Here is a 26,756-nt window from a genome sequence, read left to right as displayed (position 1 = left end):
GTCACCCTCTTTGGGTTTCCCGAATGTTTTCGTCGCGATTTCTTATCAACACGCGCGGTGCGCATCCGAAGTCGTCGATGGTATTCTCTATTTTGTTATTGAAATGGTTATAATGAAACTTACACAGCATAAAAATCGCGCTTTTTTGTGCACTCGTGGCGCAGACTATAAAGAAAATCACATAATTTACTCACCTAAATCCCGTTGCTCTTGCTCCCAAGTACCATAATGCTATTTCATCCAGTTTCGTCGATCTTTGGTTTTTTCATTGGTCGTTCACCGATTCTGAAATTAAGCAAATTGTGCTTTTATCTGATGCTTACCAGTCGGCTCAATAAGGTAAAACGTCATCTGACAGGCTTTATCCCTTTGAAGGAACCAATAAAAAGTCTTATCTACCTAAAACAGGTGTAAAAATTCACCAGCAAGTCAAAATAAGAAACAGTATGTACTCACGGCTTTTCCCCTTATTTGCTTATACAGTGTTACGTGGGCCGTGTGAAATATTCCACGTAGCAAATTGTCGCCCCACGGGCCGCCTCCGATACCTTATTCATAGTTTGTTCTCACACGCCGAAAACCGGGCCCCTTTGAATTGGTTTACGAGGTGGCACACTGAACTTTTATTACATCAACGTGGAGCAATTTATGAACGTAAATTTAAAAGCCATCTTTAATTTATGTGTGGGTAGCTGAATAAAAAATCTCTCTAGTGACAGTAGTGACAGAATTAAATGTAACTTGTCAGTGTTGCCTACTCTAATAAATATTGTTACTAGCTACAATAAAAAAAGTATTATATATTTTAATTTTATTTTAATATGAACACGTTAAAAGAGCGCCTCTGTACATACAAGAACATTTCAGTCAGAAAATTGCGCGTAAGGTTTCGTAACTTAGATAATTCTGGAACTTGAATAAAAAAACATTTTAATAGGTATCGAGTTAATAATACACACAAGTGATTATAGCATGTATATTTTCATTTAATATAAAAAATTATAGATATCAACTATAATATTTACACATAAGTAAATGGCAAACAAGATCCAACATTGAAATAAGTAATAATAATGTATAAAAGTGCTATTTCCTCTGGTCTCGGTCGTCATAAGTCACATTTTATAATAATACTCTATAGCGAAGTAAATTATAATTAGAATTCTATTCACCTGGCGTACATAAGATACCCTTTCACAGGAGCTACAACGTTACAAAGTTTTTATCTAATTCCCTTTGAATTCCTTGTGAAGTCAAGAAAATGTTTTGGGAAAAAGATAAACATAACACTATAGTTAAAGCAAGTTGAAACTGACGATAGTTGGAGAAGAATCAACTGTCTCAAGCTGTGGAGATAATAAGCTCTTTTTAACGGTTCCACAGCGTTTTACATAACCGTTTTAACTGTTTTTATTTTACAAGCACTTTAGTTTAAACATAAGTACTTGAAAGAATCTCTAAAATATATTAGCTGATGAGGCTATAAAATTTTGTGGGCGCTTTTAGCAGTGCTTTTGTTATGTTCGTAATCTACTACAAGAATCGTCAGTTTAAAATGCTTACACAACCACCATAGCTAAGCAGATTTACTGTGTCTCAACTAACAATCTATAACTTAATTTTGGCCTCAAAGATGTTTTCTATTTCCCTTGCCAAGGATGCTATTTGACAACTTCAGTTAACTGAGATACTTTCATAGAGACTGTAAACATGCGATTTTTAAAGCCCGCACTGCGATCACGTCAAGTTTATTATCATTACACGGCGATAAAAAATAAAATGGCAGGATGAAATGAACACAGCTGTAATGTCAAGCCAAAACGTCACCGAGGATCATTGAACTCGTAGAAATAAACTTCAGTGCAGATAATTTGAGGATGTTTTATGTTTCTGTAATATTGTTTCATAAATGTAACGCTCTCTTTCCATGTCCCGCAATAGCTTTGGAAGGTACTATACAGCTGAATCCGGGATGTATCGTTCGCTTATTTTCTTAATTCTAGAGGCGGGCGCTTGCGCTTTATTCTGACAAGTGTAAAAACTTCCCTTAGGCCTGGTTCAGACAATGATAATCGCGCGGTTGCTGGACAGTTCTTGTACATTTGCATCAAAACGTAACCACACGTCTAGTGCCTTAGTGCCTCGACAATGAGAATCACATAAAAACCGCGCGGTTATCGCATATGAACCAGGCATTAAAATGTGATTTCCACACTATAAGAGAGGTTTTTAGAACAAGTACAATATATTTTTTTTTATAAAAACCCTTGCACTTTCTCTCTATTTTTCAAAATGTTACATTAATGTTTGTCCATGCATTCATCTTAACATTTCTTAAATTGAAATAAACCATTTTCAATAACAGTTTACACAGCACAACAAATAGATATAGAATATTAGTTGAGACAAGTGTTTCACGACATTTATAACTTCAAATAAAAATGTTGCCATATAGGACTCTCTAAGATAGAAATATACACTCTCTATCACAGACTAGAAACACAATATTTCAGAAGACATGGAAGCTTTGCCACTTCGAACTACGTGAACGGAACTGGTGACCTGACTCGACTACATACATACATAAATAAATATTAAACAACACAAATTAATTCTTTAAGCATTAATCATAATGTATTCTTATGAATAAATCAACTTAAATTAAAAAATACGAAATTAAAAGATAAAATTATGCAGGATGAAATTGATTGTCTGACTTTAATACAAATAATATACTACAATTGTTTTAAAACTACCTGAATTAAGGATTCTTCAAAAGCTACACAATTAATAGTCATCTAGAGAAAACAAAAATAATCAAGTCTTGTTTTTTAATACTTTATAACATACCCAGTTTATCTGAAGGCTTAAAATAATCCCTCCACTTTTGGGAAATCAACTTACAAATATCCGAAAATGAGGTTGGGTCAGACACATGCAATTTCACCCTATAAGCAAGCTACCATCAGTTCTTACTTTCGTTCCAAGTGTGGTCAGCTGTACCGTACAAAGTGCCAAGTTATAAAATCTTTGTAATCATTGTCACTCTCAGATCTATGATGTTTCAACTAAATCTTGAATTCCGATTGCACATTACACGTCCGTAACCTGCCATCTATTACTTAAGACGCAAATAACATCTTTATGTACTTAACCGACTTATAAAAAGGAGGCCGTTATAATATAACATAAGTAAATTAAATGCGGTACCTACAGAGAGATTGTACAGTTGTTTTATACTTACAAAACCGCGCGTCGATGCCGATACAAAACGTATTGATATGTACAAGAGATTACACTAAGCTAGTAACTACATTACCCTTACGCTCTACTCTATAATACATTACAAACATGGTACTCCTGTCTTTTTACACAATCGCAATGATACTCTAAATTTTAGAGCATACCCTTATAATACAACGAGCGCTTCACATATTATTGCCACCGAGAAATTAAGTAGTTTACACTATGAATCACGCGATTATCCATTAAAAAGACAACTTAATTAAGGCTGTCAATGAGACGTATATTTAAATAAAGCTTTCCGATCTGTTGGTATTCTTAAGATTTTATTATTCCTAAAGGAATATTATTTACTAGCCAATATTTGTCCAATATTCAATATTTGGGACCAATTGTGCCGTACCTCAATCTCACAGGCTCCCGCAAATAAAGCTACTTTCTTCGACATACATTATAACATGACAGTAAACGTTTCACTGCAACCTCATTCCAAACCAGACAAAATAATACAAAATATAATTATTTATTTATGAGGTTTTTATTTATTGACATTATGGAAAGACGGTGTATAGTCTGGTCTGTGAGCACATAGAATTTTGTCCAATGACCCTAAACTACCCATCCTTATCGCTCGCACGTAATTATGTTGCTGTCGCGCTCGCACACTCACTGCGGGCGCCCGTCGCACAGTCGCGACAGCAATATAATTGCACGCAAGTGCAATTATAATTGATAATTGATTAATTAATTGCAAAGCAAGCACGTGCTCACGGACCGGGCTTTAGTGAAAATTAATTACAACAAAATTATAATTGAAAACATGACATTATACTCCATTTTATTGAGTCAATGTAAATGCACTCATCGCTGCCCATACAAAAGCTTACCTACCAACATGAGGCTCAAACAAATTGAGGTAACAATCATTGGACGTCTACTATTTACAATTAACAATAGTCATTCAAGCAGAGAATATGTGATCGTCTACCTAGCAACAATAAAATAAAGGCTAAGATACATTTCACTACTCGTTCTAACCACATATAACAGGAAACTTAGGTATATCATCGATAACTATTCTCTACTCAAATGGAAGATTCAATAATCAGTGTAGTATTTTAAAAAACTATTATTTTATGTAACTGGATCACAATGAGTTTTTAATATATCATGCAAGTAGGTATTTACTTGCTTAATACATTAAATGCAAATGTGCATTTACTAATTTTCAAGTGTGTGAGAGATGGTATTATTAAAAAAAACAGTTAGTTCTAACATCGCCTGGTGTTTACAACCTTTCTTCGGAAGACTTACTTTGGATTTTCAATATCTTTATTACAAACATATTTTTTAGAACATTTCCCACCCACATCGCTCGCAAGTTGTAATGGAAAATTTATAGATTTAACGTGTGCTTTTAATAAAACAATGATGAGGTCAGAGGTGGAATTGTGTAAAGCAATCGTAATCATTTGACAGTTCATAACGTACGATTATTCTGTCAAACGCTTTGTTTAACTGACTTTATCGTACGATATGAACTGTCAAATGATTACGATTTCTTTACACAATTACACCTCAGATTTGCTAAGACATATCTAGATGGAATACTACATACAGATTTTGACATCAACATCTGCTCAATTACCATAAGTTTAAACTTGTCAGTCACTGGTACTGCAAAAAAAGACTACAACACTGCTATTTTAACACATTTGACAACTGTGACATTTGGACGTTACCTGTCAGTTATATTCACAATGTGTTCCACGTCTGTGTCTGTTCACATTCACTTTCACTTTTACAGTGCACTCACTGTCCAAGGTCACTGTATCCCTGTCAGTCGGACGAGTCGGCCCGGCCGCGGGCCATGGATCAGTCCAGCTGTTGGACTTGAACCACGGACGTTGGTGGAGGGATGGATATCTCGTACTTGATGAGGCCCGTTCCTCTACCCGTTGATAGGACCAGCCCACCGACTTCTTTCACATCGCCGCTGTAGGGAATAATAAAAATTATAGTTTTTTGAGTAGGAGGACTTAAGCAACTGAGTCAGCAGAATCGGCCAGCTTTAGGTGCAGTGAGCGGGCCACGAAACTTGTAGAATGGATGGCCTTTAGCAGATACATTCTCAAGTTGCGAGCACGCGGATGACGTATAATGAAGATTGGGCACTAGGAATTCTTGGGGGAAGCTTTTGGTCAGCAGAATAGTTAATTGAAAGCTACTTGAGTTTCTGGGCTAGAAAAAAAGTGTCATATTTTGTTAGGGTTGACTATACAGGGACTATTCCAATATGAACCTTATGTCTATCACATAGAGACGATACTCAGGCCCAGTTTCCATCAAAGCGGCGATGAGAGATGTGCAGCGAAGCTGGCAGGTTATTTCCACCAAAGCGGAGCAGAGACGAGACAAAATATGTGAGCAGTGGAAACCGGGCACACAAGAGAAGCGCGCGATTTCTACTGATGTTTGACAATCATTTCTCGCAACGCACACAGGAAAGTCAGCCCAATGACACGTCCCACGCCATTGTAATAAGGACCTTATGTCGCTACAATCTAGGGCTATACTCACGCGGTGTGTATCGCGCGTTTAGCATGCAAGTGCGGCGCGGCCTTGGCGTCACGAATGATGTGCAGCTGTGAACCGGCTACCAAGCGTCGTGTGCCGACGCCACTTAGTGACCCCACCACTATCTGGTTGCCGATCACTTGGCCTGACCGGTTCGTTACCTGAAGAAGATGATTTGAACATTATTCTTTATTCATTTGAGGCGAAAATACCTTTCTGGACTGCGATTTTTGAGTGAGTGATAATGTACCTAACGATACGGTTCAAATTGCAACGTAGGCTGCTGCTTCGGTATTCCTTAGCATGCCGTAGCTTGCCAAAATATTAACATTGCAACATCAACCGTAGCGTTAAAACTTCAAGGTTCACCCAAAAATCTCATGTCATTCCGTCCCGATAGTGTGCGCAATCTCTAAGTGTCAGTATCGAACTACCGACTAGAGTCATACAACATACTGGAGAAACTAGCGACCCGGTAGCCGCTAGTTTTTATATGACTTTATTTCAAGACTCGTCTATAAAATTATCTAACATTCAAACTCTTTTATAGGACATGAAATACCCATTTTATAGAAAAAAACACAAACAAATAAAACGTCTGTTAACGCAATAGATTACGCGATGTTTCTTCACACTTTTTAAAAGAAATTATACGAGTACTATGAGTACATGTACAAGTTTTCCCTCACCACTTGTATATGCGCCGGTTGATTGTGGTCCTGTTCTATGTCCAAGTTCGTCTGGTGCTGCTGATGCTGCTGTTGTTGCTGCTGCACTTGTTGTTGGACTTGTTGCTGCACTTGTTGCGCGGCCTGCTGTGCTGCCTGTTGCTGCGCTTGTTGTTGTTGCTGCTGCTGTTGTTGTTGTTGCTGCTGTTGTTGTTGTTGCTGCTGCTGTTGTTGTTGTTGCGTCGCTTGTTGTTGTGCCTGAGACTGGGTAAGAGATAATAACATATTTTTATTGATTTAAAATTGAATATAATCAATCATGTTTGTAACTATTCTCTCTATTTGAAAGATAGGTAACTCGTTTCATCCACGAAGACTCGCCCCACCATTCTTCCGCTAATGTTTGAGTGTTATCGGTATACGCTAAATTATCCATGAGTGCACACGCACACTACAATAATGACGCTCAGATTGCTTGGATCAAACTCCCCGCACCCCACGCTTCCCTCGACCAAAAATTGGTGGGGCGCATCTTCGTTGAAACGATCTATAATTGCAACAAATATGAAGAAAAATTTAAACCTGGGGGAGTTTCTAGGTGACTGGCTCGCTACAGGAAGGGAAGTTTTAGAACTTACTTGACGCGACGCTTACTTGCAAAGGCCTAGGGGTTTGAGAATGCCCAACCAGGGCTTACATTCAATAGATTTAGTAGGTTAGCTGCACTCACAACACACAATTCACAGCATATTTCTTGAACATAGCGGATCTTTACTCTGTTATTGCGGTTTTTCACACGTGCCAATGAGAGTTTTCGCGATTGAAAAATCCGCCAGATGGCAATACGTAGACGCGAGGTCCAAATGCTGCATGATTGGTTATTTTTGACATGACATTTACAGATATGTCAAAATCCACCAATCACGCAGCAGTCAGACTCCACATCCACGTCCCGCCATCTGGCGGATTTTTCAATCGCGAAAACCCTCATTGATCTCGGCTGATGTAGGTAGTTCTCGCGTCGGCTCTCTCGTGGCATGACAGCGTACTCATTTTAGGTTGGTAAAGGGTTTGGAATAGGGAATAGGGATGCGTAGCCAGTATTAAACAAAATATTTTTAAAAAATGCAGAATTAGTGTGGCCGTTCTGAAATTTTTCGCTGAAAAAATTAAAGGGCCAATAATATCTATTTAAAAAGTTTACAGCGCTTTGCTTTGCTATCTTGGCTTTAAAGGTTCAGCCTAACCGCGTGCAGCATGCGTGCGCAATAGCGATCAGACGTCGTGTATGAATTTGTAGCGATGAGTTCACATCAACGCGTCTTGTCATTGGTCGCGGCGATCTATGCACGCGCAGTGATCGCCATCGCCAACGCGAATTGGTCGCGTTGGTTTGGCCCGCAGATCACAGAAACTAAAGGGAGATGTGAAAAGGGGGCGGGGCCGGTGTCGCAACAATATGCCCAAAAACAGAACGCATTGCTCGCGACAGCAATGATGACAGCAGCGACGTCATAATGTAAACAGTGTACATTGCTTGCGTAGTACTAAAGATTATTCGACTGTTGAGTACTGATACCGCAGTGAATAATGAGCACATATTTTGATTACTATGTGTGTGTAAATTTCTAAAGCGACACTGTTTCGAACTCAATGCATTAGTTGGCATCTCTCTATATCTCTATGGTAATATGGTTCGGCCGAAGTATAACTGTAGGGGGTGATAAAGAGGGGATGATGGTGATGGTGATGAGACTCACCGCACGGGGTGGTAGGTCCATGTGCTGTCTCTGATGCAGCATGAGGTGGTTCTTCTGGAAGAACGCCTTCCCGCAGTGCCCGCAAACGTGCGTCCGCAGCGTGCAGCTCCCTTCCGGGTGTCTACGGAAAGAACAAACATTTTTTTTTACTTTTCTACCTACTTTAACCATTACTAAAGTCTGTTCGCCGAGAGTTGATAAATATTATGAAATGTCTTGCAATAGCGACTGTCGCTTAATTATCGCATTCTGTATGGCGGGCGTCGTTTGTCACAACGCGCACTGAGTACCATGGTACGAGCCACGCAGCTGTCGTCAAGCGCCCCGGCCGGCGGGCGGCGGCGGCCACAGCGTGACCACTTTTAGTAGATTTCTACTTTTTTGGTAGATTTGAGGCAAAGAGAACGATGATTTAGTAGTGCGAAATCGTTTAGTAGATTTTGGTAGACAATTGGTATTTTTAGAACATTCTTATAAATGGTAGTCCAAAATTAAATTGTAACCGAGCCGAGAATCCAGGCCAAAAAAAAGGCCAGGCCAAATAATCTACCAACTTTTTCATTATATCGACAAAAATAATTAGCGGGCCGCAATTCATAATAAGTTTAGAACCTCTGATATTTATTTTTTTTTATCAACTCTCGGCGAACAGACTTTACACGTCACTTATCTTATCACGCAGCGTGGAACGTCCACTCACAAGGTCGACGACATTATAAAGCTAGCAGGAAGGCGCTGGACGCAGGCCGCTACCGACCGGGCAACATGGAAAGCATTGGGGGAGGCCTATGTTCAGCAGTGGACGTCCTATGGCTGAGATGATGATGATGATGACACGTCACTTAGCGAACTACTTCCATGGAAATGACAAAGCTTGGAATCTTATTAAAGCAACAAAAACACTGAGGCAGTAAGCGGCCCGGTAGCGGGTCTGAGAGACACATAAGATTGAGGAAAACTCGAAAAAATCAAGGACCGAGAGCGTTTCGGATTCGTAACTGCCTCAGTGTATTTTGTGCTTTAGAGACACATTCCGGAACGAGATGATTCGGCAGAACAACAATGGACTAGTCTAAAAATGTGATAATGTCAAGATGCTATCAGAGAATCGAAAGGTAATAACTTTAAAAGTGGAGACATGGGAAAATAATTAGTCAATTTTAAAATTTTTATGACGTGTTAAAAAGGTCTAGGAAATAACTTACCTCCTCTGATGCGCTAATAAGCCGTGTTTAGCCGCGAAACCTTTACCGCAGTCGACGCAAAAGTGAATCTTTGGCCGGGGTGCGGCTACGTGGTGATTCTGGAAAAACAATCAAAATCAATGACCACTCATGACATAAGGTTCAGCCAAACCAACGCGATCACAGCGATGGCGATCAATGCATTTAAGTCTGATCACGTCGGTTGATCGCGTTGATTTGGCTGAACCTTAAGACACTACTATCAAAGCCCATACGTGAGAAGATAGTTGTAGAACTTACCGTAGCTATTACTTGCGTATGTACAACATTACTGGGATTGGAAGATATTATTTGAATAGGTTGAGCTGAAACAATAAAATCACATATTTTTTTATTAAACTAGTAAAACAGTAGGACTATAAAAACAAACATTAAATATACATGAAATAGCTTGAAACTATTCAAGCTATTTCATGAGTAAAATTCTCGGGCTATTAGCGACATCTAAGGTGAACAAAAGTAGCCCAAAGAATAGCCCACAAGATTCAGAAACATTTATACTTATTATTAAGTTATCTGTGGAGTAGTATCACAGACAACTTAATATTACTATTGGCAAGTATTGAAAATGTCAACTATTGAAAATCATAAAGGTAGCAGGAAGGCGCTAGATGCAGGCCGCCACCAACCGGGCATTGTGGAAATCATTGGGGGAGGCCTACGTTCAGCAGTACTGCCGTGCTAGCGATATCAGCAGCAACTCCAATCTATACTAATATTATAAATGCGAAAGTAACTCTGTCTGTCCGTCTGTCTGTCTGTCTTACTTTCACGTCTAAACCACCGAAGCGTTTTGATGAAATTTGGCATATAGTTTGAGTCCCGGGAAAGGACATAGGATAGTTTTTATCCCGGTTTTTTAAACAGGGACGCGCGTGAGTCTAATAAAGTTTTTCTGTGACAGACAAAATTCCACGAGGGCGAAGCCGCGGGCGGAAAGCTATCTATCTTCGGGCGGGCTAAATATCTTCAATATTTTGCTGTTAAAAATCTCCTGTCGGCTCATCTGAAATAAAGGTCATTATAGTTTTGCCATAAAATGGAGTTACTGTTAATATATCACTAGCACGGCAGAGTAGACATCTTATGGCTGAAATGATGATGATGATGATTGAAACATAAGAACTTACTCTGCGTAGCCTGCTGCGCCGCGGCGACCAGTCCGGGCTGAAGCGCGGCCGTCAGCGCGCACAGGTCCGTCACGCACGTGCGGTCGCCCGCGTGCAAGCGCACGTGAAGCGATAGCGCCTCCTGGGTGGAACGATCGTGATTACAACGGTGCTTGCAATCAATTCTTATTTATTTAAACTTTTTTAACACTATTGTATCATTCACGCGCAATGATAACCTAGTAAACCAAGCGTTATTGCAATAGTGCTAAGGCCTCAGCCTCGAGTTTAGCGGGCAGCGGGGCGGGAGCGGCGGCGGCGAAGTATTGTGTTCGGGGTTGTGTTGTCGAGATATTTGTTTTTATTCGCAAACGAAATGTCTGAACAACGCGGCGACAATTTTATTTCGATTCAAATTTATTCCTAACGCTCGATTTATTGTGAACAAAAGAAGGAGTGCGCTGCCCGCTNGCGAAGTATTGTGTTCGGGGTTGTGTTGTCGAGATATTTGTTTTTATTCGCAAACGAAATGTCTGAACAACGCGGCGACAATTTTATTTCGATTCAAATTTATTCCTAACGCTCGATTTATTGTGAACAAAAGAAGGAGTGCGCTGCCCGCTCCCGCCCCGCTGCCGCGCCGCTGTTTTCGAGAACCGGTCTATTTGATTTTACGCATAAGATCCTGCCGCTCCCGCGCCGCCGCCGCTCCCGCCCCGCTGCCCGCTAAACTCGAGGCTGAGGCCTACGAGTTAAAATCCGATTGACGCGCAACGTTAGGCGCTATCGTCACGCGTCACTAAGCATTTTACCTGGAGAGAACAAGCGTGATAACAACGGTTCCTGTATCAAAATCCACTGATTACTTGTTTTATGTTTAATAGAAAAAAAAATGTCTTATGTGCTGTGGACTGTATGAGCGCTTTCACATTAGGGCGTTAGAAGCGCAACAGCAGCGCGGCAGCGGCGTTTTTATAATGTGAAGGCATGCATCCGCTGTCACATAGTATGAAATTTTATCGCTGCTAAATCGCCTAAATGTGAAAGTGCTCTAAATGTGCAAAAAATCTATATTATGTACAAATTATAAATGCAATATACTTCTAGGCAAGATCACTTCATCGTAGATCGCATCTACACCCTACAAGTAAAATGATCATGAGCAAATAAACTCCGCTTAATATTAAACTAGTGTATACTTACTTGACTAACACTAACTAAATATAATCTATAAGCCACCACCAATGCATTAAAAAACTAACAAACATAATGTTTGTATTTACTTGAATTGCTAAAATGCTCTAATAATATAATCAATCGTTTCAGAAGCCCCAGATTTTGGCATAAATTGGCCGTTTTAAAAGCCCCATTAACCCATATGTGCTCAAAGCCATAATTTTCAATCTGTCAGTAAAATAACATTTAAACTGTCACTGTCATTCTTACAGTTCATCTATCAGTTTACTGGCGGGAATCAAAAACTGTCACTTTGGTAAAAATATTCAAATTCACAAACCTTAGTATTAAAACATGACCCACACTCGGGACACGCGTAGCCGGGCGTAGTTTTCTCAGATACGATTTGCCCGTCCGCACCTATCACCTGAAAGCACTAATTATGTTCAATCACAATGTTTTAAGTTTCATAAAATCTAATCTAAAATAATTAGAAATAAAAACATGAATTGGTCGTTCAATCTGAGGATTATTATTTGACTACCAAGTCTACTTTTTATTATTGTTTTCGCTTTTGCAGAATATAAGGCAGAGTGGTTTATACCATAACCTTTATGGCATTGTTACTCCGCGCCATTTCCAAATATGAGCAAGAAATCTATATCTGCTTTACTAGCTTGGACATTACGACATAATCTTGTCGTATCTTTGTCACAACGATCAATCTTAGAAGATCAATTTTATCGTTGATCTGACATTTATTTATTTCTCTTTTGTATCTAAAGATTGGATGTATCCTACATGACAATGTATTATGTAGAGAATGTCTGGTTGAGTGCATTCCTATACCACAATAGAATCTTTTTTATAGTGTTAATTTAACTTCTTGGAGTACTTTGGAGTACACTTTTCTCAAATCATAAAATATCAAACTGTTAAATGGTCTTACCTGCACTATTTGTGGTTTGAACTCCTCCTGCTAAGTGGACAAGTCATGCATTAATATTTTGTGTAAATAGAAAAAATACATAGGTGTGAAAAGTATCAAGTGTACTACAGTACAGTATACATAAGAAAAAAAAGGAGACCAAAGCCCGAATGGCAGTGGTTTTAGTATTTGTTGTTATAGCAGCAACAGAAATACATCTGTGAAAAATTAAACTGTCTAGCTATAAGTTCATGAGATACAGCCTTGTGATAGACAAACAGAGAGCGAAGTCTTAGTAATATGATATCGTTTTTACCCTTTCGAGTACGGAACCCTAATAATAAATACAAAATATGTATAAAAGCCACAGTTTAGAAGCTAGTGTTTATCACTTTTCATGCAAATTACACACATTCGTTTTGTTAGTTGTCTAATTGCATTGGTTAGTAACTATTAAGGTAAAATTAGTTGTTAGTCAGGAAAGAGATGTTAAATTTAACTCTGCACTAACTTGATATTTTTTATTGAGAATAATAATTATGACCTAGAGATTTAGCTTAAATCCTAATTCAAATCATACTATGCTAGATAGTTTCTTACTTGGACAATTTGCGGTTTGAATTCGTCTTGTTTGATGACCGTCGTCTGCATTTGTTGTTGCTGCTGCTGTTGTTGCTGCTGTTGCTGCTGCTGTTGTTGTTGTTGCTGCTGCTGTTGTTGTTGTTGCTGCTGTAAAACATTATTATTTTCTGATAAAAATGTCATCCTATGATACCTGCTTACTTTATAAAGCTATGTTTTACAAATACATAAATATTTTTGAGTCTGGCATACAATTTTCAGTCCATTTCAAATTTTTGAAGGCGGCAGGTCGTGCCGCCACATAAAAGCAACCGAGACGGGAGAATTCGATCGTTACGTAGGTCTGTTTTATTCGCGAACTGATACTTAAAGTTAATTAAAAATTCTCCCCTTTAACTGGGTGCATTCACGTGTAATTTAACACTATAGATTTGATTTGAGCATTACATTAACTTAACTTTGTCTCTTCAGAAGAAAAAAGTAGATTTTGTATTTGTTTTTTATCTATATCCTTTGTCCATTAAAGAGAAGTGCGTCGACGTCCGCCAACGCCATTACGTTGCTACCTATAAAATGGGACGCGAACAACGAGTGCTTGAAAGTTTTATTCCTTCCTCATTTATTTGTATCTATGACGTTACATTACACGCGAATGCTCCCGCGAGGGAGTACCTTATACATTACTCAAGTAAACGGTGGCAGTCTCCTGTCTCGGTCTCATATCGATCTTTTATCTCTATCGCGGTGCAAAACACTAAAACTCATTAAAAACTCATTAAAACTCATTTATTTCTGTAAATAGGCTTAAAAAAATCACTTTTACACGTCCCAGTATTAACCCTACCACTGCTTCAGGACAATAAATGGGCCAGTGCTGAGAAGAAGCAGCGCAAGAAACTCAGTCACTATTGTCAGCCTCTTTTTCAAAGGTTTACATGCTTTAAAATGTACAAAGTTATAAATATTTATGCGAGCTAGGCAGTAACGTATCCCAAACATTTTTATCTTTTAAATAATCATCGACTTTATAGTAGCCCTTTTTCATTAAGGTACTTTTAATATGTGCTTTGAATTTATGAATGGGTAGTTCTACAACAGCTTGTGGTAATTTATTAAAGAATTTATTACACTGCCATTAAGTCAGTCATAATGAACATGAATGATGTTACCAGTGATGACATACGGCTCCGAAAAGTTGCATCTGAATATAGGCCTCATAAAGAAACTCAAAGTTGCACAGCGTGCTATGGAAAGGGCTATGTTCGGTGTTTTACGAGATGGAATCAGAAATGAGGAGATCCGTAAACGAACTAAAATCACTGACATAGCATAGATTAGCAAAGCTGAAGTGGCAATGGACAGAGCACATAGTACGCAGAACTGACGGCCGCAAGGTTCTGGAGTGGAGGCCGCGTACCGGAAAACGCAGTGTGGAATGTCCACCCACAAGTTGGACCGGCGACCTGATAAAGATAGCAGGAAGGCGCTGGATGCAGGTCGCTACCAACCGTGCGATGTGGAAGTCTTTGGTGGGAGGCCTATGTTCAGCAGTTCAGCAAATGATTTATTTATTTATTTATTTTAGGAATTACAAACAAATGTGTTACAGAAATTAACTTATCTACTAGACTTATGTATTATTTATGTGGTAACACATCCCACTACGTAATCCACATATTGATATATGAAACTATGTAATATAGAGCGAGGCAATTACAATTAAGGTAGGTAACTTATAAACGCGGTGTAGCTCAACACCAAGAAGTAATTAATATTATGTTCAGACTTTTAATTATTAATTTTGTTCTGTTTCTTTTTTTTTTCATTTAATTTATCTTAATTTTAATTTGGTAATGATGATGATGATAATGAACATACTTGTTGCTGCTGCTGCTGCGTCTGTATGGTGGCCATGCAGTGGCGCGTCATTTTGCAGTGCTGCTGCAACTCCGACTTGCACTTGAACGCTTCTCCGCATTCGAAGCACGCGACCAGGTCTTCGCCCGTGTGGATTCTGAAATGGAATACAAAATAATGATTTTACTTATTTAATTTTTTTATTTTATTGTTAGAAAACCAACAGCATTTTATAACACACACAGAATGAGGGCTATCGTTTTAGCGCTCACCAGTTGGCGCCACTGTAGAGTAAGGTCCTGTCACTGTAGCGAAGACAGTGGCACCAACTGGTGAGCGCTAAAGTGGTAGGAGGACTATCGCATTTGCACTCATCAAGATGGCGCGTCGCATCGCATACTGTAGAGTAAGGTCCTCCTATCAATCGCCAGGGGTGCCAACTGTTAAGTATAAAAACGATAGCCCTCATTACAAAAATATAAGAAGTACTCCAGAACCTAGTTAAAATGGTAGGGTTATAATTTTCGCTTCGAAACACAAAATTAAAATAATTGAGTCAGAGAACGTTGTGCATTATTATACAAGTTGCCTCTCTTCTTGGCACAAAGAGAGCAAGCCTGCAGCGCTATATGGGCCCAAGCTAAAACTGTACGGATGCAAGAAGCGCGTGTTCGCTCCGGATGCATGCTTCTCGCCGCCCGGTGGAAACTCGTCTCATGGTGCGTCCACACTGGGCGAATGTTTGCCATATGTTTGTCTCGAAGCGCTGGTAGGGCCCAAAAGATAAGGAGACATGTAAAGTGCCCCGTAAGGGCTACCTTTATTTTTTTATTTTTTTGACGTTCATAAGTGCCACTTGTGGTCTAAACTGAATAAATGATTTTGATTTTGATTTTTGATTTTGAACGGGCTCGCGCGGCAAACTCGACATCCTGCTCACTCAAGAGCAGGGTGAGCAGGATGACCAGCGACCAGCGATGGTCTTCCTACATTTTTTTTACACGGTGGCTGATCAAAAGTGCAAGACAATGAATTAATTTTTCCTTCTTCTCTGCAATTTCTTAAAATTTTCATACTTTTAAACTAGTTTGTTGAACTTTAATCTTTTCATTTGATAGCTCAACTATCCCTTGTGATAAGGAAAAAAACTAGATTGAAAAGTATCCTCATTTGTAGAAATGGCATGAGAAAAAGTAATCGCAGGTGGCAATTTTCTAAAAATGCACAAAAACTTAAAAATCTTGAAAACGGTGATATTTTTACTGGGATCAAAATTGGACGTTAGGGAGACCATGGCGAGGCCTATCGATGGTTACAGGTTTATCCATTGTTTTTGGGACACCCTGTATGTATAAAAGCCACAGTTTAGAAGCTAGTGTTTTTCATTTTCCATGCAAATTACAAACATTCGTTTTGTTAGTTGTCTAATTGCATTGGTTAGTAACTATTAAGGTAAAATTAGTTGTTAGTCAGAAAAGAGAAGATGTTAAATTGAAATCTGCGGTAACTTGATATTTGAGAATTATGACTTATAGATTTAGCTTAAATCCTAATTCAAATTATACTATGCTAGATAGTTTCTTACTTGGACAATTTGCGGTTTGAATTCGTCTTGTTTGATGACCGTCGTCTGCATTTGTTGTTGCTGCTGCTGCTGTTGTTGCTGCTGCTGTTGTTGTTGTTGTTGTTGCTGCTGTTGTTGTTGTTGCTGCTGTAAAAGAAATGTCGTAAAATTTTATTATTTTCGGATAAAAATACTTTTAATTACTTTTTAAACCTATGTTTTACAACCTGACAATTCACACTAAGGCTGAGTTGCATCACATAACTTGTTTTTTGTATGGAGTTTGACAGATATTTGACGTTTGTTGTTGACAAAGTTAAAGTCATCATCATCATCATCATATTTTCAGCCATAGGACGTCCACTGCTGAACATAGGCCTCCCCCAATGATTTCTATGTTGATAGATTGGTAGCGACCTGCGTCCAGCGCCTTCCTGTTACATTTATGATCTCGTTGTTATGACGTCCCACGCTGCGTTTTCCGGTTCACGGCCTCCACTCCAGAACCTTGCTGCTCGAATCTCACTATAGGCCTTATACAAAGTCCACTGCTGGACTAAGGCCTCCCCCAAGGTTTTCCATAATAATCGGTCCAACGCTGCCCGCATCCAGGTTATTCTCGCGACTAATAGTCGCCAGATCGTCGGTCCAGCTAGTAGGAGGCCTACCCACGCTACATCTTCAAGCCCGTGGTCACTATTCGAGAACTTTTCTTCCCCAACGGCCATCGTCTCTGCGAGCTGTGTCCCGCCCACCCAATAATTATGTATTGGAGAATTAAATCTCATTGGTTATTCGAAATATTTCTCCGCACCTCTCCAACTTGCTGGAAATCGGACCCTAGAGAAATTCTCAAAATACGGGACTATTCCCACCTCTCGTTCCCACCGCTGCAACTCCTGTGTAGCCAGGATCTACAGCTTGACCGCCACAAAAAACCAACCAATGAAGGTCAAGTTTGTCCCGGGGGAAAGTTAAACTGTCATTGGACCCGCAACGAAATTAATCAGAAGAACATAGGAGGAGTTCGAAATTAAGGTTCGACTTCCCTTCGTTGCAAAGCGGATGACAGGTGACAAACAAAGGTTTAAAACCTTTATTAAGAAAAGATTATGCACCACGGACAATAAATATCAATTAAGTGATATTTAAACACTTACTTGCTGCTGCTGCTGCTGAGTCTGTATGGTGGCCATGCAGTGTCGCGTCATTTTGCAGTGCTGCTGCAACTCCGACTTGCACTTGAACGCCTCGCCGCATTCAAAGCACGCCACCAGGTCTTCGCCCGTGTGGATTCTGAAATGGAATACAAAATAATGATTTTATTTATTTTTAATTGTTAGAAAACCAACAGCATTTTATAACACACATAGAATGAGGGCTATCGTTTTAGTGCTCACCAGTTGGCGCCACTGTAGAGTAAGGTCCTGTCACTTGCTAGTAGCGAAGACAGTGGCACTAACTGGTGAGCGCTAAAGTGGTAGGAGGACTATCGCGTTTGCACTCATCAAGATGGCGCCACTGTAGAGTAAGGTCCTGTCAATCGCCAGGGGTGCCAACTGTTAAGTATAAAAACGATAGCCCTCATTACAAAAATATAAGGAGTTCTCCAGAACCTAGTTTAAACGGTAGGGTTAGCATTTTCGCTTCGAAACACAAAATGAAAATAATTGAGTCAGAGAACGTTGTGCATTGTTTACAAGTTGCCTCTCTTCTTGGCACAAAGGGAGCAAGCCTGCAGCACTATATGGGCTCAAGCTAAAACTGTACGGATGCAAGAAGCGCGTGTTCGCTCCGGATGCATGCTTCTCACGCCCGGTGGAAACTCGTCTGATGGTGCGTCCACACTGGGCGAATGTTTGCCATATGTTTGTCTCGAAGCGCTGGTAGGGCCCAAAAGATAAGGAGACATGTAAAGTGCCCCGTAAGGGCTACCTTTCTTTTTTTATTTTTTTGACGTTCATAAGTGCCACTTGTGGTCTAAACTGAATAAATCAAAATCAAAATCAAAAGTATTTATTCAGTTTAGACCACAAGTGGCACTTATGAACGTCAATGATTTTGATTTTTGATTTTGAACGGGCTCGCGCGGCAAACTCGACATCCTGCTCACACATGAGCAGGGTGAGCAGGATGACCAGCGAGCCGCGCGAGCCCGTTCGCCCAGTGTGGACGCACCATGGCACGTCTGTGCCACACTGCGCTGCTCATACTATTTCTCGATGCAGACAGTGCTGAAAGCTGGGACTCAGGCGCACACAGGGCAGGCGTGCGGCACCTTGCCGTGCACGCGGCCGTGGTTGACGAGCTGGAGCTGTGTGTCGCACTGTGCGCCGCACTGTGCGTAGTGTCGCCTCACGCTCGTTGTGGGGACTCACTTGAGGTGCGCCACGAGCGTCCGCTTCTGCAGGAACTCCTTGGCGCACACAGGGCAGGCGTGCGGCACCTTGCCGTGCACGCGGCCGTGGTTGACGAGCTGGAGCTGTGTGTCGCACTGTGCGCCGCACTGTGCGTAGTGTCGCCTCACGCTCGTTGTGGGGACTCACTTGAGGTGCGCCACGAGCGTCCGCTTCTGCAGGAACTCCTTGGCGCACACAGGGCAGGCGTGCGGCACCTTGCCGTGCACGCGGCCGTGGTTGACGAGCTGGAGCTGTGTGTCGCACTGTGCGCCGCACTGTGCGTAGTGTCGCCTCACGCTCGTTGTGGGGACTCACTTGAGGTGCGCCACGAGCGTCCGCTTCTGCAGGAACTCCTTGGCGCACACAGGGCAGGCGTGCGGCACCTTGCCGTGCACGCGGCCGTGGTTGACGAGCTGGAGCTGTGTGTCGCACTGTGCGCCGCACTGTGCGTAGTGTCGCCTCACGCTCGTTGTGGGGACTCACTTGAGGTGCGCCACGAGCGTCCGCTTCTGCAGGAACTCCTTGGCGCACACAGGGCAGGCGTGCGGCACCTTGCCGTGCACGCGGCCGTGGTTGACGAGCTGGAGCTGTGTGTCGCACTGTGCGCCGCACTGTGCGTAGTGTCGCCTCACGCTCGTTGTGGGGACTCACTTGAGGTGCGCCACGAGCGTCCGCTTCTGCAGGAACTCCTTGGCGCACACAGGGCAGGCGTGCGGCACCTTGCCGTGCACGCGGCCGTGGTTGACGAGCTGGAACTTGCGCGCGAAGGCAGCGCCGCACTCCGCGCATACAAAGGGCGATAGGGACCCGTGGAAGCGGCTGTGCATCACTAGGTGCTCCTGAGGAGAATAACAAGAGGTTATGTAGGTTATATTAACCGGCAGACAGTGGTGACTGAGTTTGTTGCGGCGCTTCTTCTCAGCACTTGCCAAATGTTGGTCTCGAAGCGCTGGTAGGGTAAAAAGATTATGAGACATGTAGAGGCTCCTTAAGAGCAAAATGACGATTTGTAAGAACTATTTATTAGTCTAAACAAATAAAGAAATTTTGACTTTGACTTTGACTTTGTTAGAGTGACAATATGGCGGCTACAAATGGCGGCAGACTAACCACAGGCTACAAATATCTATCCGCGATGCTAGCGCCACAACTACTCTAATTCCTTCATTAGGTATATCATTAGTTGATCTCATTTTGTAACTCGTATCACTTATATACTTGAAAAAGGCACAAATCAAGTCGACCTCGACGTGTATTGCCAACATCATCAAAAAAGTAGAAGAAGAGGTTAAATATCAATACGGGTTAAAGGTTTAGTTGAAATCACGCAAAAAGCTGGCCGCAGTTGATACAGGATAATCGAGGAACAAGACAGCGTGTATTAGGGAAATATACACGCCTCCAACAGGGCACATCAACAACCTAAAAGTTTAGGTTGATAATGCTAATAAATCGGTCAGATCTTGTGCACTCGTGCACCTTTATAAATGTGTACCTGTGCAGTGCACTGCACAGTCCGGCACTCAGAATACAGAACAAACCAGAAGTAGTNTTGGAAATATGCTACTTACGGATAAAACATGATCCCATGCACTTTCTTCGTAATTCTAGTAGCAGTCTTACATGTTGGAACGGCACAAGACGGCATAATTTAATTTTAAAGTGTCAATCTGACGGATATGTAAACAATGCGCGCGCCGGCCATTGACTAATTGCTCTAAAGTCAAATTAGTGCGTTTTGGAGTAGTTTATATGAATACACATTTACGCCCGTTGACGGTTTCTGGTTTGTTCCGTATTCTGAGGTCCGGCATAACATACCTCCTGTGCGAATCTCGTGCCCGTACTTTCTGCACACGAGCGGCCGATCACAGAGTACTTGTGCATTTATTTATACACCTGTACCAGAGTAAATACAAATGAGTAGGTCATCTTCATAGAAACGCACCGAGCGCGGTTTGTATGTGAGCGCGCCAATATACGTATGCGGCGCGCACGCACACACTGACAAAATTTCGCGCAACCATGACTGGCTCCCCGCTAAATTTTGTCAGTGTGTGCGTGCGCGCCGCATACGTGTTGGCGCGCTCACATACAAACCGCGCCCGAGCGTTTCTATGAAGATGGCCTACTCATTTGTATTTACTCTGCCTGTACCCTTCTGCGCAAATCCCTCGCCGCATTCGCCACACACGAGCGATCGCTCGCGGCTTGTACCTGTGCTCTATACACCTGTGCAGCGTACCTTCTGCGCGAAGCTCTCGCCGCAGTCGCTGCAGACGTAGGGCCGCTCGCCGGCGTGGTACTTGCTGTGCGTCACGAGGTGCCGCTTCAACGGGAACCCGCGGCCACACTCGCCACACACGAGCGATCGCTCGCGGCTTGTACCTGTGCTCTATACACCTGTGCAGCGTACCTTCTGCGCGAAGCTCTCGCCGCAGTCGCTGCAGACGTAGGGCCGCTCGCCGGCGTGGTACTTGCTGTGCGTCACGAGGTGCCGCTTCAGAGGGAAGCCGCGTCCACACTCTCCACACACAAACGGCCGGTCGCGGCTGTGTACCTGTGCATCGAACATTACGTCACGTTATTATGGAAAAAAAAATTACAGTAATTAATTTTCTCAAAAATTGGCAAGGTTGTAGTTTTTATTTTTAGAAAAATCTTACATACACAGTAGATTTAGTGATTTAAAATGGGAATGGACATTGATAAATCAGTGTTTACTTACATCTTGCCGCAGGGGGCGCACTCAAAGTACCGTACCATACCGCCACTTACCACGCCGTCGGGGCCCACTAGTCTGGTGATATTTATGTGCCGATATCGCCACACCTTATTGCTGGAGGCCCAGCAAGTCAGCAACAGTCAGGTAGTGCGTGGGAGAGGAGTAGAAGTCGACTAAACGGGTTCCCACTCCTGTTTGTCCCTGTGCAGTATACCCTATAAGCGAAGCTCCCGCCGCAATGACGTCACTTACCCTGGAANTTGCGAGCGAACGCCTTGCCGCAGTGAGCGCAGACGTGCGGCCTTTCGCCTGCGGGTGGAAAATAAGATTGGAAATAGGATTTGAGGCACTAGAGCAGCTCTAGTATTTCACTGATTTCCTTTCGTGCACAACAGATTACGCCCGTATTCAGTAACATCACTATAAGGTCTCACAGTGCGCGTGGACGCACATGTTGACAAACTAACTAATCACATAGCTCTGTTCAACGCTGTGCGTTCGATTTGCTGCTTCACATAAGCAAGCATCGTTTGTGAATACGGGCGTAATTTTGAACCTTCAGACAAAACAAAATTCTCACAGGCATTTAGTTAAGAGCATAATATAAAAATGGAATAAGATTCTGGCAACTGAAATTTTGCTGCAACTAAGAAAGGTAGAAATCAAAATTGTCCAGGGTTTATTCTGGTGGAAGGTTCATGTCAAATGAGTTGTCTAATGGATGAGTTTGTTACAGGTCATACACGTTATATTCTAGACATAATAGAACCCTAAAATGCGACAAACTATAGTCTTTTTCACCTAAGATGATCCGTATGACGTTTCGAGTTTGAAAGATTTAGAGATGTCACATAACTAAACCATAGCGATTTATCTATCGATTTTTTTCGAAGAGTTAGTAACACCTACTTTTAGAGAAATATTTTGTATAGGTGTTATTTAACAAAAAACATGTTTTTTTAATTACAAATATTATTGTAACAATTTTTTATTGATAACATTCAAATTTCACGGTTCGTGTTAAAAAAAAACGATTCCTAAAAAGTACTGGTTCTGTTTCTTTAAATTAAAAACTATTAATTTATTTTTAATGCGTTTATTAACGTCTATAATCGAAAAACATAGTTGATTTTTGTAATGTTTTTAATAACTAAGTATTCACTGCAATCGATTAATGAACCGTGGAAATAATCGATTTTATTATACAAGAAANTTGCGAGCGAACGCCTTGCCGCAGTGAGCGCAGACGTGCGGCCTTTCGCCTGTGGGTGGAAATTTGACATTGAATTATTTTGTAGCCACTAGAGCAGCTCTAGTATGTCACTGATTTTTGTTTCGTTGTGTGCACAACAGATTAATTTTGGCCTTTAGACAAAATAAAATTCTCACAGGCATTTAGTTAAGTGCATAATACAGGGTGTCCTGAAAACAATGGATAACCCTGTAACCCGATGGTTATGATATGGGCCTCGCCATGGTCTCCCTAACATCAAATTTTGACCCTAGAAAAAATATCACCATTTTCAAAATTTATAACTTTTTGTGCAAGAAAATTGCCTCCTGTGATTACTTTTTCTAATGCCATTTCTACAAATGAGGATATTTATCAATCTAGTTTTTTTTCCTTATCACAAGGGATAGTTGGGCTATCAAAAGAAAAGATTAAAGTTCAACTAACTACTTTAAAAGTTTGACAAATTAAAGAAATTGCAGAAAAGAAGGAAAAAATAATTCATTGTCTTGCACTTTTGATCAGCCAGATCATCAGACCAGCTCAGATACACTGCGCGTGGCAGGACACGCACTTGGCCATTTTTTTTGTTTCTACGTTCACCCACCTGTATGAACCCTCGCGTGCGTAGTCAGATGGTGCTTCAGCAGAAACGACTTGCCGCACTCGTCGCACGAGTAGGGCCGCTCCTTGACCGCCGCTGGGGCCACCGTTGTCATCACCGTGTTGGTATTCATCAGCTCCGTCTGCGAGTATACCGTCTGGTGTGCGGTTATTATGGGATCATTGTGAGGGTTAGATAAAGTCTGTGCAAATAGTCAAAAGTTGCTGATGACGACACGACAACGACGTCAATACGAGTCAATAGGGTATTCGCCACCACCAAACAATTGACGTACTTTTTAAAACTGTCAAAACGAGACTCTTCCATAGATTTTGTATGGAAATACAACCTTGTCAACTCAACTATACTACTTTTTTTCAATTATAATGCAACCAAAAATCTTAATTTACAGGTAATTTAAAATTGATCAAGTTTTTAAGACCAGAATGAAGTGCCTTATTTTAAAAGTTGTGCTTTAGAATTATTGGGGAGTGGTTGCAATACCCAATTGTGTTGTTGAATTTGTTCTCTGGAGAAAATCTACAGGCACAGGCCTTAGTTAAAAACCATGGGAAATAGAGTGGAGACTGATCAGTCTGTTTGAGATTACCAAGACAGATCTCTGTGATCTAAGTTTATTTTAGTACATACCTACATGGAATGTAGGAATGTGGAATAGATTCATGTGGAAACATCATAAAATAATATTTTTTATATTAGTTACCAGGTATTTAGAGGAAATTGATCAACATAAACTAATTATCCACAAAATATTGTAGTTGAGTCATGCTATATGCAATAAATAATGCAATACACTGCTATTTTTAATGCATATTCTAGCACCATTTAAAATATTTACTCTTATATTTTTTTATAAATAAAAAAAAAAATGAATTCTCCAGAGAAATTTACTTACTTTTGGTGAGTTATTTGCTGTGCCCGGTTCCTGTTTAGTGTGCAATATATGGTGATGCACCGGCGTTGTCTGAATAGTTTCCGTCTGCGTCTGTTGTGTACCCTCATTGATTGTTTTGATCCCACCGTTTAACAACGTATGGTTTAATTGAGAAGCATCGATTACTGGAGTGGCTATACCCTGAGCCTGCAGAGCTCGCTTCATCAAAATCTCGTTACACTCTTCCGCTGTCAACTGGATGGGCCCGATCGGTGTCATAAACGGCTTCGAGGTCAAGTTGGCAGCTGTAACCAAGATATTGTCTTGAATAAACCTTTTTTATCTGCCAAAACTGTTGCTGATTGTATCTTAAAAGTTACAGAGACAATTTTGCATAAGATATCATAATACCATGATTTGCCCAGTTGGTGTTGTGTATATTTTTATGACACTACAAAGCAACAAGAATATTGCTGTCATTGCATTTCACAAATTTTCTAGGAATAGGAAATTGGATAACTGTTGAATCACTTATTGGTTGGTGAATCACTTATTGAACTTACTTTCTGCAAAAAAAATCACTTAATTTCACACTTCATTCTGTGACTAGACCTTGAAGAATTTGGTATGTTTATTGACTCAATGACTAAACTAAGCTGAGCTAAAACTTGTTTTTTATCCTAAAATCAATTAAAGGACTGTTGAACAGACATTACTAAATTTAAATGTTGCAAGTAATCACTTCTTTTAGCAAAATTAAAAAAAAATGTCTATGAACTAGCATTACTGACTTAATAACATGCAAGGTATATCCAAACTACTTCAGCCAATATCCATTTATTTAATATTTCAACTCACTATGTATGGTAGCTGTCTGGTTTTGTTGCGATACCCTGTTGATAGTATGTGTTGGACTCTCATTCAGCACAAACATGGCTCTTCGACCGGCCGGTGCGTTCGCCGTGACAACTCTAGTGACCTGCGCTGCTGTGTTGGACACCGCTACGACTGTGCCAACCTTCTCTTGGACCTGCGGTGACTTGTGCGACATAACAGTCAACGTTGTCTCGGGTGATACCTGAAAAGTTAACAGTAAATATTATTTTCATCAACAAAATTACTTTGTTTGCTCTGAAAAGGAATTCATAATTAAGTTAAGCACTTTAGCCTGTTAATAAACTAAAGTTTCAAACTTTAAATCAAGGTTTTCTACTCTTGGCACTTAGTTTTCTTTTAGAAGGCTTCACAGAGAAGCTTTGATAGAATTGGTTAATGTTAGAATGTCAGGAGGGCAAACTGAATTAAAACTTAGCTAAAAAAAGTTTGTTTTATCAACTTCATCATAATATTGTGGAATAGTGGAATATTATTCCACTGATATCACCATGGATTCAAGTCATGTCCATGTAACTTTTTATCAGAAAAGTATTGGAGTGATGAATGTGTGTACTAAAATATTTGTAAACAAAAATGTATCACTTTCAAAACTTGTACTTCTCAAAGGTGAGTGATAGAAATGCTCTTTACAACAGCTATTACAATTAACTTGGGTTAATTACATCAAATTAGTCAATTTAAAGCTTACCGTGTTCCCGAGAGTGTAGCTCATGCTACTGGGAGTCTCCACCTCGCCCTTGGTAAGGTCCGCAGAACTCGTAAAGCCCCACGAATACCCGAAGCCCGAGACATTGCTCGGCGTAGGCATACACATTTTCAACACCAAAATACTAACACAACATAAAAAAAACAAACCCACTAACACAAATTCACTATTTGATGGTAAACAGTCCTCATGACAGTTTTAACATGTATGTACGCTTTCACACAACTACTAACGCACAACGGCACAACGCACCCGTCAATCAAATCGCCGACTACACCACATTGTAGTGCAAGTTGATACCTCTCGGCAATAAAGTGCATCCATTGAACTTAATTTACACATAAAAAAGCCATTAGAATTGGCATAATCAGCTCAATCTAAAAGGCGGCGTAAGACAACGACGCTGTAAGCAACACTGACACGCACGTAATCTTGGTCAGTATTTGGAAAACAGGGTCTTTTAATCGCTATATTTGGACTCATATTAACAATTAAATTCAAAAAATCTTAGAAAAACATTTAAAAACTAGTTACATTTACTATTTTATTGAAAACAATAATTTCCTCGCACACACAAAAAACCGAACGCCA

General features: G+C 40.7%; 1 protein-coding gene across 1 annotated transcript; it reads right to left on the bottom strand.

The window, feature by feature from the left end:
- Nucleotides 1-1,136: 1,136 nt before the first annotated feature.
- cg (zinc finger transcription protein combgap) lies at nucleotides 1,137-26,756 on the bottom strand. Its single transcript, XM_028307443.1, has 20 exons — nucleotides 26,148-26,756; nucleotides 25,421-25,640; nucleotides 24,584-24,867; nucleotides 23,671-23,824; nucleotides 23,039-23,094; nucleotides 22,689-22,706; nucleotides 21,560-21,667; nucleotides 21,353-21,481; nucleotides 19,759-19,946; nucleotides 17,869-18,004; nucleotides 16,730-16,792; nucleotides 12,118-12,204; nucleotides 10,623-10,743; nucleotides 9,733-9,797; nucleotides 9,454-9,551; nucleotides 8,249-8,369; nucleotides 6,510-6,752; nucleotides 5,824-5,981; nucleotides 4,827-5,239; nucleotides 1,137-4,685 (listed from the first exon to the last, which is right to left on the bottom strand). The coding sequence occupies exons 1-19, from the start codon at nucleotides 26,271-26,273 to the stop codon at nucleotides 5,119-5,121; spliced, it is 2,496 nt and encodes an 831-aa protein (XP_028163244.1). The 5' UTR covers nucleotides 26,274-26,756; the 3' UTR covers nucleotides 1,137-4,685; nucleotides 4,827-5,118.

Source organism: Ostrinia furnacalis, unplaced genomic scaffold, assembly GCF_004193835.3.
Source record: "Ostrinia furnacalis isolate ACB-3 unplaced genomic scaffold, ASM419383v2 OfSCF2237, whole genome shotgun sequence".
In the NCBI taxonomy this organism is placed as follows: domain Eukaryota; kingdom Metazoa; phylum Arthropoda; class Insecta; order Lepidoptera; family Crambidae; genus Ostrinia; species Ostrinia furnacalis.
This window is presented reverse-complemented; position numbering and strand designations above follow the sequence as displayed.